This window comes from Centruroides vittatus, unplaced genomic scaffold (assembly GCF_030686945.1).
Source record: "Centruroides vittatus isolate TY-2023 unplaced genomic scaffold, ASM3068694v2 contig_15, whole genome shotgun sequence".
Taxonomy (NCBI): domain Eukaryota; kingdom Metazoa; phylum Arthropoda; class Arachnida; order Scorpiones; family Buthidae; genus Centruroides; species Centruroides vittatus.
Genome location: NW_027120927.1, coordinates 1,389,967 through 1,405,715, shown reverse-complemented (window position 1 = coordinate 1,405,715; position 15,749 = coordinate 1,389,967). Strand labels below are relative to the sequence as shown.

The following is a 15,749-nucleotide window of genomic DNA, read 5'->3' as shown; positions in this document are numbered from 1 at the left end:
CTGCAATACTATCTTACCACACAAATTTATTACAGTAAATACTTTCATATAAATAATGATTATGTACACAATTGGATAAAACTAGAACTGTACCAAATCTATTCCAATGTAGATCATCCAACAACTTTGCTAAAACTAAAGTTGTTCATGAAACTTACAAGAAGCAAACAAACCAGTCATAAGTACACAGTAAATGAGAGCCATAACATATCAAAAGAAAGTTATGAGAGATTTTTTATACTTGTCTGGTATGTAACTGAAGAGTTTAAATGATATAGATCAGGGGTGGCCAACTTTTGTGCACATAAGATCTACTTTTTATCGTAAAAATGTGTCGTGATTGACTTGTTGTCATAGGCATAGTCTAAGTGGGGAGGGGAAAGTGTGAAATACATACTATGTTTATACACTGTTTCAGTATGAAGTGCACTCACTGCTTGTGAGTTGAGTCATAACTACATGCACACAGTTGCGTTCGGTTACAAATATAATACATTAAGTCAAGACATTGCTAGTGATCGACCAAAATTGGCTTGGCGATCGACTTGTTGGCCACCCCTGATATAGATCATTAAATACTTAGAGTGGATGTCATGCCAACCATTGTACTGATACAAAAAAAAAATTTCATAAAGAGGCATTAAATAACATTACAATAAATGTTTTATTTTCCTGCGAGCACTTTTGATGTATTTATAAACGTCATCTTCAGGCAGAAATAGAATTAAATAAAATTTCCGAACAAACTTTTTTAAAAATTAGAACAAAAAAGACATTAGCTGCATAGAACATAACAAGTTTAAAATAAGAGAACTTAAAACATTAGATATAAAAAGTATATGCGTAACATCGTCATGCATGCGCCTTACTGTGCAGAGAACAAGAACGGCGTTATCCATTTAGAACATAATGCGAAATTTAGAGTATTAATTTAAATTCACATAACATTGTCACACATGCATTTTACAGCACAGAAAACAGGAACGGCAATTAGCCGTTTTTTTAACAAAGAAGCTTAAAAATAATAAAGCTTAAAATATTGATTTAAATATGCATAACATCTTTGCAGATGCGCCTTAATGCACAGAGAAGGCGGGGGTAGAGAAAAGGTGTTTTATCCGTTTGTAGAGACTGATCCAAATCCCGGGCAGCTCAAAGATGAGAGAGTTGCAAGGAGACATCAGTGTGGTGAAGAGGACCTCCCAAATGTACACTAAACTCCTTTCATCACAGCACTTGAGCATCACCACATGGTCCCAAAGTGGGGTGTGGTGGTGCTGTACAACCAACTTTGACAGTTCGATGTCACAGCTGCCCCCTGCGACAGAACACTGGTGTTCTGCTATGCGACTGGACAGCATCCTGGTGGTCACCCGTATATAGTGGGTGTGTGTCCCCGACATTGGGTTTTCTAATGGAATGGAATATACATCAGACTTTTCTAGAATCGAAACCACATCCCGGTCGTTACATAAAAACCTCCCCAGACTACGGTGTGGGGTAATGGTTAAAAGTAAGTTATTTTGTCTAAAAATACGGCAAATCTGGGCTCTAAGGCAGCCACAAAATGGCAGAGAGGGGCGGGTGTCCAGTCCCTTGGGCTACGTAAGATAGTAGCTGGGAAAGAGATCTTTTAACTCTGTTTAGGATACAGTTGTATTTGGTGGTGCCATATCCTGCCACACGTACTGCTGTGCGGATGATCCACAACTCAAAATTGCTAAAATGTTGTGTGAAAGGCACCAAAAAGGCCTTTCTGATCAAAGGGGCTATATGGCTGCATTAACATACTGTTGTGGACAAGAGGATGTGGCAAGGATAATTGGGGGAATGCTACCAAATTTGTGGTATACGGAGAATGTCAAACTTCCCTGGGACTTGGAGATGTCCAAGTCTAAAAATGTGATTTTTTCCCCCAATTTCTTTTTCCCAGGTGAAGTTGATGGAGAAGTATACATTCTTAAGGTGACATTCTAATATCAGGAAGGAGCCCTCTGTATCCTGCCATGCCAAAAGAACGTTGTCCACGCACCTCATGTATATTAAGGAATAAGCTATCATGACAAAAGATTTAAAGACCCTGTGTTCAAGATGTCTCGTGGTCAGTTCTGCTAATACAGCAGACAACGGTGACCTAATCGATACTCCCTGTTTTTGCAAGTATATTCTCCCATTGAAGCAGAAGTAATTATGCTCTGTGATGAAGAGTAATGCTTCTTGCTCAAATCTCTAAAACCTGCTGCGCAGTGAAGCCCTCTTTGATAAGTAAGGCGTTGGCAAGCATCACAGCCTCAAAATGCAGTATAGAAGGATATAATGCAACAACATCCATTTTATAGAAGGTGTATGTATCAGGGGGACAAACCACCTAGTGTAGCAGATAATGTAGCCTTAGCCATGACAGATGAGGAAGGAGGATATAGCCATGACTTGGGAGGAGGAGGGAAGAAGCCCACCAAGCAGCTTAGCAAGTGCTTTTTTGAGGAAGTAGGAGGGGTGGGACCTTTTGTTAACCAATGGCCTGAATAGCCAGCCCTCTGTGTGTTTTGGCTTCAAAGAAAAGTCTAGGACAAGCAATGTTGGATGGGGGGTCCAAGCGTCCCAAAAGGACAGCAGTTACACCCGGGAGAAACACTATCTTTGTCTTCCTTAACACAGATGGGATTGGGTCCTCTGGTAAGACCATGGCATGTGATTGGTTAAGGAAGTCTGTGGCCCTGCGTAGAAAGCCTTCTCTCTTGCATAGGACAAACTTCTTATCTTTGTTCGAAATTAGAAGTCTCATGTTGGATGTTGACAAGTAATGCCTTACAGAATGGTCACAAAGACAATTTTTGGCACAAATGGAAGTTTGTCTCTCCAAGGAAAGCGTCAAGATGACCAAGACCTTCATTGTGGGAATCTGGTCACTGCTTAGCAATAAACTTTGTTTGGAAATTCTATTAAATTCTATTTCTGCCTGAAGATAACATTTATAAATACGTCGAAAGCACTCGCAGGAAAATAAAACATTTATTTTAATGTTCTTTAACGCCTCTTCATGTGAATTTTTCTTTTGTATCAGATATAGATCATTTAAAAACAAAAACTGTAAAGATAACAGCAGTTTTTGTCTTAATTTATTGTCAAGCAGTACACCAAATTCAAATCACAGAGACAAAATTACAAAATTTGCTCTCTGAATTGTGGGATGCTAGTTTTTAAATATTCTACAGTTTGACAAGGCAGCTGATGAAATAGCTTTTAGTCTGATGAGATATCGTCAGTCATATGAAAGAATTATAGTCATTAAAAGTATGTATCCATCCATACATAAAAGTTTTATAATTGATAGATTAACTAATTTAAATTGTGATAATCGGGTAATTAAACTGGTTCAATTTGTTCTAAATAATAATTATTTTGACAATATGACAGTATCTTTGTGGGTTCACGTATAGGCCCTAAACTAGCTGAATTATGTATGATAAAAAGAGATCATATTAAAAATCTCAGAGGCATAATAGATATGTAGATGACACTACTTTAACTACTAACCCTCAAACCATTCGTAACAGTGCCAATAACATAATAACCAACATAACTTTTGATATAGAACTCGAATATAACAACAATTTACCATTTTTAAACATCACAGTCCAAAGGTCTCATAACAACTTATGTTTTAAAAAGTTTATTAAACAATGTAATGTAAGGAGTCATTAATTATCATTTCAGTACACCTATGTATATCAAAAGAAATTTTTACACATGTATATCACCAAAATTAAAACATGTACAAATAAGATACTTGAAAACTGGCTTACCGACACCAACCCTACCACAACCCAAAAAAAAAATATACCACCAACTCAAATGACTTATAACTCTAGCCCCTGTATTTACTAATATCAAAAAATTACTAATAACTAAAGAAAATATTATTCAAAATATTGACATAATGCAACAAAATAACGTCATATTTAGAATATCCTGCAGCTGCCAACCGGATTATCAATACTTAGGTGAAACTGGAAGAACCCTAAAAATCAGACTAAAAGAACATTCATGTGCTATTAAATTTAATTACACTAATTCTGCCATAGCCATACATTGCAATAGTGAAGGTTGCAAGATCTCACTTAATAATCTAAAAATACTCCAAATAGAAAAAAAATTCACAAATGTTAATAAAACAAATAAACAACATTACTTAATTATAAAATAAGATTCCACTTAAAGACTTTTACAAGTTTATCCCTAAAATCATCATTACTCCCTTCTGGAAAAAGCAAAGGAAGAATCATCTCTCTCACTTTGAAACAAATTTTAGTCCCTAACTGTTCTAATGGAACAGTCTATAAATTTAGTCACAACTATATACACTGATGTGCAATTATGAGCAAAAAAACAGAATTAGTTAATAAATTACAATATCAGTTAATAAACTTATATTTATCTGGATATGTAGATGTACTGTACAAGATATAATTTTATATAATAAATAACAGACAATTCAACAATAATCTAATATCACTCTGAGTGTTATTTTGACTAAAAATAATCAAAATCAATATGTAGTTAGTTTTATCATATTTTATCATTTTTATCTTATAATCAATATATTGAATACTTACAGAAAGATTCCAGAAATATGTGACAACTGTACATTTTTGTTTGAATAATTTTGTTTTGATCAGTGTTTCACAATCTATTTTAACTCATAGAACCCTAAAATATCTTGTACAACCATACTGGGACACCCCTATTGCCACCAAGTTAAGCTACAATTTCTGGCACCTTAACAAACTAGAACAAAGTAGCAACAATTATTTATGATTTAAAAAGCTTCTGAATTGAAGCAGCAATAGATTGTTCACATGCTATCAGTGACCAAATGTTAATGTCACTGATAGCATGGGAAAAATCATGATAAGAAATTTAAACCCACCAATTTGCATATTTATGTCATGAAACCCTTACTTTGTAAAACCTCAAGGTTTCATGCAATCCAGTTTGAGAAATGTTAATTTAGATGAATGAGATTATGATTTTGTCAAGTTATTTTACTAATACTTTACAATGGCAGTTTTAGGTGATGTGAAGACCAGAGCAATTAATGAACTTATAAAGTCCTTTCACAGATCAGATACCTATGGTGACCAAACTGCAGCTTTTACACAGTTATAATCAATACATATATTTTATATATATATGAAGAAATGATGATGTTTGCTTGCTATGCATGCCTAGGCCATTTGACCAATTGCTACAAAACTCGGCAGTTATGTTCACATACTTCTAACTTAGATAGCATCGTACATCTCACCCCAAAATATCAACTGGATTTCTACAAATCAATTAATTTCTAGTTACATCATTCAATTTGCTGGCTTCACACATAGCACCATCTATGGGGAAAATTTAAAATAATAATAAATTAAATATAAATCTTACATAAAGAATATAATTCATAATATATATATATATTATATTCACTTAATTATTGTGACAATGGTATAGCACAAAACAGATGCACTATACACACCATTACTGCAACAGGTAGCATATAGCACTTGCCTGTGTGGAGTAGTGTTTGCCCTGTACATCATACTTTTCCTGTTAGCAGTAGAGTCGTGCTGGTTATGTATCTAACTTCATTCAGGGCAAAATATTTGAATTGAAATAACATGACTTCCAGTGTAAATTGGAAGTTTGATATAGTTAATCTAAGCCTCTTGTTCTTATGCTTTCCACATATGGTCTCAACTTTCATCCATCTAACTCCATTCTCGAGATTAAAGGAAGGACAGACATACAAACAATATGGCGGATGGTTCTACCGAGTGACCTCGGTCGGCATACAAGTAGAGCAATCATCAACAATCTTACAGACGTATGGATGCCTACCTTTTGTCAGAAAGGGTGCAACCACCTCGCCCTTTCATTAAATGGATGTACAAATACACCTCAATGAAGCATGACGAGACTTTGTTAGCCTGTTTACAAATGAATACAACCCAGTTGAATGACTTCTTATACAGCAACTCGGTGGCTTGCCCTCATTGTGTCACTACGGAAACAACTCTCCACTTCTGGCTACAATGCCCAAAATATAATGGACTTCAACACTCCCTAAGCACAACCTTGTCCCTTGACCTCAACTTAGTTCATACCTTAACACCAATATATTGGCCAAATGCAGATATCTCACCCAGACAGCACGTGGTGACATTAGAAACCTGTATATGCCAGACAGGCTGCTTTAATTAGACACCAGGCAGTAGCACCTCGGAGAACATAGCCTAAGTGGCTGCACTCTCCATATCAACCGAGAAAGAAAGAAAGAGAGACAACAATGGGAATTTATAGGTCTACAATTTTTTTCAAATTACAACCCAATAAGTACCATCCAGTAACTGAGTGGATAAAACCACCAAAGGTTTTGTAGAAAATTGAACTGAGAATTAAAGTTAAAATTCTTTAAAGCTTTAGTAAAACTTATGTCGTTTTTTATACACCAGTAGTCAGTTGTGGGTTCAGGCATGGAAAATGAACCACTTAGAGTTTTCTTCACATTAGTATTACTCATTGTTCTCATGCTTCTGTCAGGATGATGCAAGAGGATGGCGATGTAACAGGGTAGTGGTGGCAGATAAAGACATATACAAATGTACAATTATAATCATGTTTATTATTTAGAAAAAAAAGTGTAACAAATTAGAATGAAAATGTATAGTTTGAATTATCATTCAATCTGTCAAAAAACAATATAAAGTTTGAAAATGTATTGTTTTGAAATATTGTTTGATACATCAAAAATGTTCGAATTTGGTTGGAACGGTGACTTGTGTACATTAATAAGCTGAAGCTATCCTAAAGCAGAGCAAAAACATTCCTTTGTAAGAAATTTAAAAACTGTTTGCTATATGAAAGTAAGCATTTTACACACACAATAAGTTTTACTAAAGCTTTAAAGCATTTTAACTTTAATTCTCAGTTCAATTTTCTACAAAACCTTTTTCCTCTCAAATTTGTTTTTGAATTAATAACATTGGTTAATTGATATATCACATAGAGAAAGTCAAATTTTATATTAATAATCAAATAATAAAGCCAGATTCATTGTTGGACTATAACTTGGTAACAAAATATGCAGATATTATGTAATTTTGACTAGGAGTAGGCAGTTAAGTTACAATTTGTATTAAATTAATTGTAAATAATTCCAATAATTTAATTAATTTAGAATATTTTGGAAAAGATCAATCCAGAGCAGGAACCTGTAATTTTACTTACTTCACACTAGATTACTTGACCTTACAGATAACTCACCATGCTGACTGGGGTCATTTACATTCTTATGATCTCCAGCCTACCTTTAGTTTGAATTAAATATCTGTATATTTACTTATCCAAGTTATGAACCAATAACGAATCTGGCTTTGTTATTTGATTAGTTAATTAAGTTATCAATAATGCAATTCACCCTGAATGACAAACTATGAAAAATATTTATTTTAGGAATAAAACAAAAATGATCAAAACAATTTCTCTTCATTTTTATATATAGAATTGTATTATATAAACCTTAATTAATATTTATATTGAATTAAATATAAAAAAGACAAAAACTCTATTTTATGTTAATTATTCAAAGAAAGTCACATAAAAATAAAAAAAACCAAAATTAATCAAGTTATTTGAAAATTTTTAGCATAATAACTGCACTTAAGACTTTATAAATGTAAATTAGTAAATGGAAGCAGGTGCAACACGTTTAAATAATTCTATAATCAATATTCATGAATATTTCAAATTTTTTTATAAATTTTATAATGTAACATTCCTTTCATTAATTGAGTTCTATACATATGCAAAACGTCATTGTTCAAATTCATGTAATAAGAATTCTTTAAATCCAGCAGTTTAAAAGAAAAAATATACATGTTTGTGCAAATTATTAAGAAAAATCAAATCTATCACAAGCAGCAATTTAAATCAAGGCTGGAGGTCATAGGAATCAGGAAATCAATTTAAATTAGAATAAATTTAAAATAAATAATTTAGTTTTAAGTCATAGAATTTGACCAGATATGTTAGTATGTTTAGAATAATGGAAGGTAACATTAAGATGAGAAAGGACAGCATTATTTCAAGAAACAATTAGAAAATATAAGTAAAATGAATAGAAGAATTATTAATATCAGCAGGCAGGACACTGTTACCAAAGCAGAACAACTCATTGTGAGGTTGGAAATGAATTAAATTAATTGATGTAAGGCACTAGTAAACTCATAAATTATATGACCAACCATAACTATTCCCACTGTGGGTGGCCTGGATACCCATAAAAATCTTCATAATATGGTCAATCAGCACTTATGAGGAATAGAGTACAATGCCTTGGCCTCTACTATCCATGTTAAATGTATGATAAAGGTCAGGATATTTTGTGTTTTGAAAACCAATCTCAATAGCAGATACTGCACATTCATCTGGGTTAGATCTAATTAGAAATAACATTTGTCTATTTCTGATCTAAGCCAGATGATTAAAGATCTAAAGCACACAACAGTTTAAACTCTACTTTGTTGCATCACAATAGAAATGAGCAAGATCTGGGAAAAGTGATCCCTGAATTTGTTAGGCACAGAAGATCCTTGTACTGGCTGACCATGGAGGAGACAATTTTTGCACTGGTTGGGTATGGAGAGACTTGCTGACACAGAGGAATTTGAGAACAAAGCAATCTCCATCAATTGCTTTTATTGATGGAGATTGATTCTGTTATTGTTCTCTTTTCTGCCTATTTTCTGTTAGGCACATGTAACGCTGTTTTTATTTTTGACCCCTAGGCCTAATTCCATTAAGTCTACTTAGTCGCACCTGAGAGCAGGTAAATTATCAATTTAATACATCTGTATATCGAAAATAAAGTCATGGACTCTTACCTTTACTTTCCTGCCTGTTATATAGAACAGAGGGAGACAATAAGTCATAAAATGTCCCCCCCAAGATTTTTACATTTCTAGACTCAGGACACTTTGAAACATCAAGAAAAATAAACTCAGGCATTTTTTCTGTATGTTTGTATGTTAGTGTGTGGGAGTGCAATTGTATTCATCCTCTTTGAAGTTTAATAATTCCTGTGCTCTTTGTTGAAAATTTTTGAAATTTTGCAGGAAGTTTTTTTTATTAGGGGATCAATGCTTTAATTTTGGTGATTACAAGTTGAGGAAGTGGGGAGATAAAGGGGTCATGCATATCTTCAGTAGGGACAGACTTTACTATGATGATTTTACTTGTTATTAGCATTTACATTTTTTTTAATAAAACCCATTCTTACCCTCAAAATAGTTAAAAATATGTTTTAAATAAAATATAACATATGGTGACATCAAATGTTGCTGGAAAAGTTAAGCAACTCATTGCTGGATTTTTTATGTTTAAAACAACACTCATTACATTTTTGGATTTCTCATTACAAGTAGGCCTAATGGAAAATGGCAAAGTTTTATCAAAATCAATCCATTAAATTTTGAGAATAAACTCAATTCTATAAGCCCGTAGAAAAATTACTGCGGAACACTGCACGACAAAGTCACACGATTTGTGCAATATCATTTTGTCATGTATGGTCAAGCTACAAATATCAGCCTTATATCTGAAAAACAAAGTCAAGGATACCATTTTTTATTACATTTTTGGATTATTCATTGAAATTAATAGAAAATGGCAAAAGTTTAATGGAAATCAATCAAACAGATTTTGATAACAAACACAATTCTGTAAGCTGCATAAAAGAGACTTTGCTAACACTCCATCTCAAAAAAGTTTTAAATTTCTGTTAAAAAATTGATTGGAATTCTAATTTAATTCTATTCAATTCTCTAAATTGCAAGAAAAAGAAAAAAAAATGAACTAAATAAATATTTGTAGATGTTATTAAATAAACAAGATTTCATTACCTATAACTTTTTATTAAAAATTGATGGTAATATTGTTTCATTATTTGCTAACAGAACAGAATAAAAAAAGGCTTACTTGTATCGTTTCTGTAATATATTCTTTCCATATTTTGAAAAACTGTTAGTCTGAAAAATGGGGAAAAAATTTAATTAAATCCATGTTTTAAATTTAGTATTTTTAATTTAGTTCAAAACTAGACAACAAATAAAGTAACTATTAATATAACTGCCATCTTTATAATTCCCATCAGTAAAATACACTCATTGACAAAAAAGCAATTATACAGTCAAACCTGTTTTTATGTGGTGGATAGGGACCGCATTAAAAAAAACGCATAAAAAAAAATCACATGAAACTTCACGAATGGCTGTAAAAAATAGTTTTCGCAACACAATTAAAAAAAGTCTCACACAGAAAATAACTCAAAACCGTACGAAATAGAATTTATTGACAATAGATGTATCTTGACTGCATCGTCTGGTCTATCGTCTGTTTTACATATTTTTGTCCAGGTGGTGTTTTGTTGACTTAAAAAGTAAATTATTTCATTTTTTCCATATTCATGCAATAATATTACTATAATAAGTTCATTTAGCTATAATAAGTCAACGTGAGACATGACAAATCGCACGAGACTAGTCGCCAACTATACCGCACAAATAAAAAAATTGCATAAAAAAATCGCACAAAAAAAGACCGCATAAAAACAGGTTTGACTGTACTCTTAATTCCAATGAAGCAATTGAGTAACAATATGCAGCTATCTCAAATACAATATACAGTATATATACATACAATATAGTGGTATATTTATAATATAATCATGTGTCTTTACAGCAACATAGGAACTATATCACTATCAATCCATTGATATTTACAGATAACACTTTCCAACATTTATATTAAAATCAATTTTGTTCAAATCAGTCTTGTAAATTACATAATGACAAAATAAGAACTTTCAATATTACCAAAGTACAATCTTAAATCTAAGTTACTACTCAGAAAAGTCAATTAATTTATTAAATAGATATTTTCACTCCATTCAAAAATATTTATTGCTACTATATACTGTGACTCTACTTGTATTTTTATATTTGTTAAATACAGTTGAGAAAAATAAACTCATTAAAAATAAACATACACATAATATATTATATAATAATAATAATAATAAATTTGAATTTTTGTTCGTTCTTTGTAATCTGTAACTGATGAAGATCTCTAAAAGTGATCGAAAACGTTTTTATGAAAATTTAACAGTATGCTGGACACATTAAAAGTGTGAAATAGATTTAATTCATACACATAATTTTAAAAAACAACAGATTGTGCACATATATGTATAAGCGAACATTCATTAACAAAACAAATCAAAATAAAATTTAAGAAACAAAGTAGCATCTTAGTCACTTTGTGATGATGCAACAAGCAAGAATGTTACATTCAATTGTGGCTTCTTAATTCATAGAACTACAATTTAATTATAATAAATTATAAAATCTTCATGTAAAATCAAATATCAACACCCATCCTACTTTTAATATTTCATGTAGTAATCAAATAATAAATATATAAGAATAGCAAACAATTATTTATTCAATGCCAAGCTGCAATTTTTAATTTTTTATTTTAAATTTATTTTATTTAAAATATATACTCTCCACTTCAAATTAGTACTATAGCTGTACTTCATACTTTTCTGTTAGCAATGGAGTTGTGCCAGTCATCTAACTCCTTTCAGGGAAAAATTTCTGAATCAAAATAACATGACTTCTGGTTTTTGTTGGAAATTTGTATATAGTTAATTGTGGCCTCCTGTCCCTAAGCTTTCCATATTTGGTCTTGAATTTCATTTATCTAACACTGTTCTTCAGATTAAGGAAAGACAGACAGATGGATGACAGTGGAAATTTATAGATCTACAATTTTTTCAAATTGCAGCCCAATCAGGTTTATTGTATCTCTAAGTAAATTTTATCAATAATCTTCCAAATAATATAAATTATAACAGTAAGAAATATCCAAAAATGCTTAATTCAGGGAGCCCAACAAAATTTTTTAAAGAAATGTTTTCTTTCAAGTGAGGAAAATCTTCACCTTCCATTTACATTCAAGGAACAAAAAAAAAAAAAAAAAATGTTGGCTTTCTGAATTAAGCATTTTTGGATGTATTCCTAATATCACGATGCCAGGGTCACCTTAGGTTACCGATTGTAACAGTATTAAGTATGTCCTAATACTCCAAATATGTCTCTGATCCAGTATTATAAATATATGAATGATATTATAATCAAATAAATATATAAGAATATCAGGTAATTTATTGTTCTGAAATTTTTATCTCTAACATAAATCCTTTTCAACAGTATAAAATACCATAATTTTCTGTTACATCTTATATAAAAACATTTAGATTTATTGTTAAAAGAAAACTATCAATAATCCTATAACATAAGTCAATTATAAACACTTCAAAAGCTTTAAATTATATTCCAGTGAGGTTCTTCAGCTCTGTATTATATTCAGACTTAAAGATCTTCATTTGCAGATTGAAAACATTAGTCAAAAATTTATTTTGAATTAAAACCTCACTGGAATACAATTTAATGCTTTTGGATTGAAGTGTTTATTATATTATTCCAATCTGTCAAGTGGTGTTGTAACTCTTAAATCAATTATATCAACCTTAATTATATTTCAAAGTTCTGATATTAGACACAAGTTACACAAAAGCCTTACAAACTTAAGTACAAAACTATTAACTTTAATGAAGTGAAAGAAGTCCTAATATTTTTGAACTTACATCCAGATGTTCACTAACACACTAGCCAGAGCATCAGTTTCATACCAGTCTTGTAAAGTTTAATTTTTTTTACAAGCACATAGTACCACCCCCTTAAGGAGGCCACACACATTAAGGAAATCCTTTGAGGAATAACTGCGCAGGTCTTGCCCTTGAGGACTTCCTATTAGTGTGGGGGGGGGAACTGTACAGTTTCGGCAAATGAAAAGCCATTTGATTTTCCTGCACAGTTTTCGACTGCGCAGGCCGACCGTAACGCACGTGTCGTCGTTTCCGTTCAGTTGCGAGGCTGCCGAGCGAGAACGGTCGTCCCACAAATGTTTAGAAGAATTTTTAAAGATTTACAAAAGTGAACCATGCCTTTGACATGTTAAAAGTAAAGATTATAACAAAAGCAAAAAAGAAGTTGCTATTTACATTTAATTGAAAGACATTGAGCCAAATGCTAACGAATAAAGTGTCGTAAAAAAATTAATAACATCAGAAGTGCATATAGGAAGGAAATTAAGAAAATCAAAGTATCAGTCAAGTCAGGACCAGGAACTGATGAAGTATATGAACCAAAGTTGTGGTATAATTCACCTATACACACCGGGGTGAAACCATTTAAATCTCCTGTAAACCTTGTAACCGGTGCTGTCAAAGTTCGCATGTGAACATTTTCGGCCCCTTACTAGGTCCTTCTTCAAGCGATATTTTTCTTTTTTGACCGTTACATCAAAGAATATCCTCTTTTCGGACAATTCGAATTTTTATCCGAAAAGAGGATATTCTTCGATGTAACGGTCAAAAAAGAAAAATATCGCTTGAAGAAGGACCTAGTAAGGGGCCGAAAATGTTCACGTGCAAACTTTGACAGCACCAGTTACAAGGTTTACAGGAGATTTAAATACAAAGTTGTGGTATTTCAAATTAACTTCTCCCCATTGCCAAATACCTTAAAGGTTGCCGTGAGCCTCTCACAGGGTGAAATTGCTGCTTGCATTACAGTATTTTGTGTTTTTTTTTTTTTTTTTATTGGTATAACCAATAATAACAGATTTAAATATGGTTGATTTTTGTGAAACCGTTTCACGGTTTCACAAAAATCAACCATATTTGTTATAGAAATGACGAATCAACTAAATAAAGGTGGAAAAAAGCCATGTGGTTGTTATTAACACGAATTTGTGTTCGAGACTTCTAGATTTAAATATATTTCTTCATTCATTCTCAAATAGTTGTGCCAATCTTTAGGTACTGACTTCCGAGATCAGGTTCACACAGGAAAATACGATCCACTTTTTTTAGCTGCTCTTTACATCATAGACTGTTATGCACACGTTTTTTCCGGCAAGTTTTAATACGATTTGTTGCCAATAAATATCCAAGAACAGCCAGTACATCATCAAATGATACTAACAGAGATTTTCCCCAAGGCCAGTTATTCCTCAAAGGATTTCCTTAACGTGTGCAAACTTTAGCTAAGGGTACACAGAGCAGTCAGATCTGCCCTTCTACACACCCTACGATAAAGTTTGCTTGTAGGGGACAGCACTGGCTTCGTACCTTTCTAGAACATTCTATTTTGTCGGAAAGTTTCCTCCAATTACAAAACGCGTATTTAGTGTATTTCCTCGTAAATCCACGTGTATAAAAGTAGATAAACGTATTAAATTAATTAGTAGTGTAGTAAGAACACGAGATTTTAGGCTTAACTGTTAATGAAGGAAAAAAATTGCGTCAAGATTAAATTAATAAAAGTCCTAAGACAGAAACGTCGTTTCATTAAGATTTTCGTCGAAATGAGCACAATCGGCCAATTTTTTCAAGATTCCCCAACACTTTTGCGTTTTTCTGTACTTTAACCCTAACTGGAGTTAATGTTATTTTAACGATTTATAATCATTACCTTTTCGTAAAGGGAAAGGTTTCTGTTTAAATTGAAGTTCCTGTGTGCATTTAACACGTTTAAACACGACTTCCTGACTACACTCATCATCTCTTTTGTGTAAAGGTTACGATATCAGCACGTGCTACTTCTCTTCCAAACGATGGTAGAAAAAGATGATGAAACGAAAGGCGTTTTGAGGCAGCGCCCTCTGCCACAAACAAGCATTTTATATGTAAAATATTTATTTTTAATAAAATAATAATTATTATTATTTTAAAGATATTTGAAAACTTTCATATCATTTACTTATATTTTTTTTAAATTTCAGTTTATGAAGATTTTGTTGTTAACTTTACTGAAATAAAATTAATTAACTTAATTTAAGATGTATGATATGACGGTGTATTCTTTTCATTAGAATTGTTTACGAGTTTACCTCAATTTAATCTCTATTTTTTAATGAACAGTATGTAAATTTATATAAATTATGACAAAACGAACACTTTTTCGATCATATAAGTAATATTTTTCATTTTTAGCTCTCCTTCCTATTGGTACTAAAACGGCCTTTTTCTATACTCCTCGCGAGTTCTGCCAAGCCTATAATGGAGCAGTTGGGCGGCGAAAAACTACACCCGACACATCTGGGACTTGCCATCTTAAAAAAATATAGGCGTTACACGCCCAGAGTCAATCCTGGATTCCACAGAATGTCCACGGAGGTTGCACGCAAAGCTGCAACCTCCGTGCAGCTTTGCATGCAAGGTTGCACCAAAGGTTGCACCTAAAGTGACATAGAACGTGTCATCAATCTAGGCTTACCATAATACTGTATTTAGATTGGCAACACGAGTTAACAGAGGAGACATTTTAGATGCCAAATAGCCATTTTACCTCAGGATGAACTATTTTTACTTCTTGTATATTCGGCACTTTTAAAATTTTACCAAATAAACTGGCCAGGACGCAGGGACCACATCGTGAAACCGGGACAATCCCGGTCAAAGCGGGACATCCGGTAAGCCTACATCAATCGCCTCTTTTGACCTTGACAATTAAAATGAGTGATTGGTCGAACTGTCGATGACGTTCAATGTCTGTTAAAGAGCGATTTACACT

At 32.5% G+C, this 15,749-nt stretch overlaps 1 protein-coding gene across 1 annotated transcript in view; it reads right to left on the bottom strand.

Annotated features, from left to right (window-relative positions):
• The window catches only part of Hsc70-5 (Heat shock protein 70 cognate 5), a 41,315-nt gene extending 26,501 nt beyond the window's left edge, over window positions 1–14,814 (bottom strand). The window contains exons 1-2 of the mRNA XM_067262563.1: window positions 14,649–14,814; window positions 10,027–10,076 (exon numbers count right to left, since the gene is read on the bottom strand). Of these exons, the coding sequence (XP_067118664.1) occupies window positions 10,027–10,076; window positions 14,649–14,738 (140 nt within the window). The 5' untranslated portion in view covers window positions 14,739–14,814. The remainder of the gene's footprint in view (window positions 1–10,026; window positions 10,077–14,648) is intronic.
• Window positions 14,815–15,749: the final 935 nt, after the last annotated feature.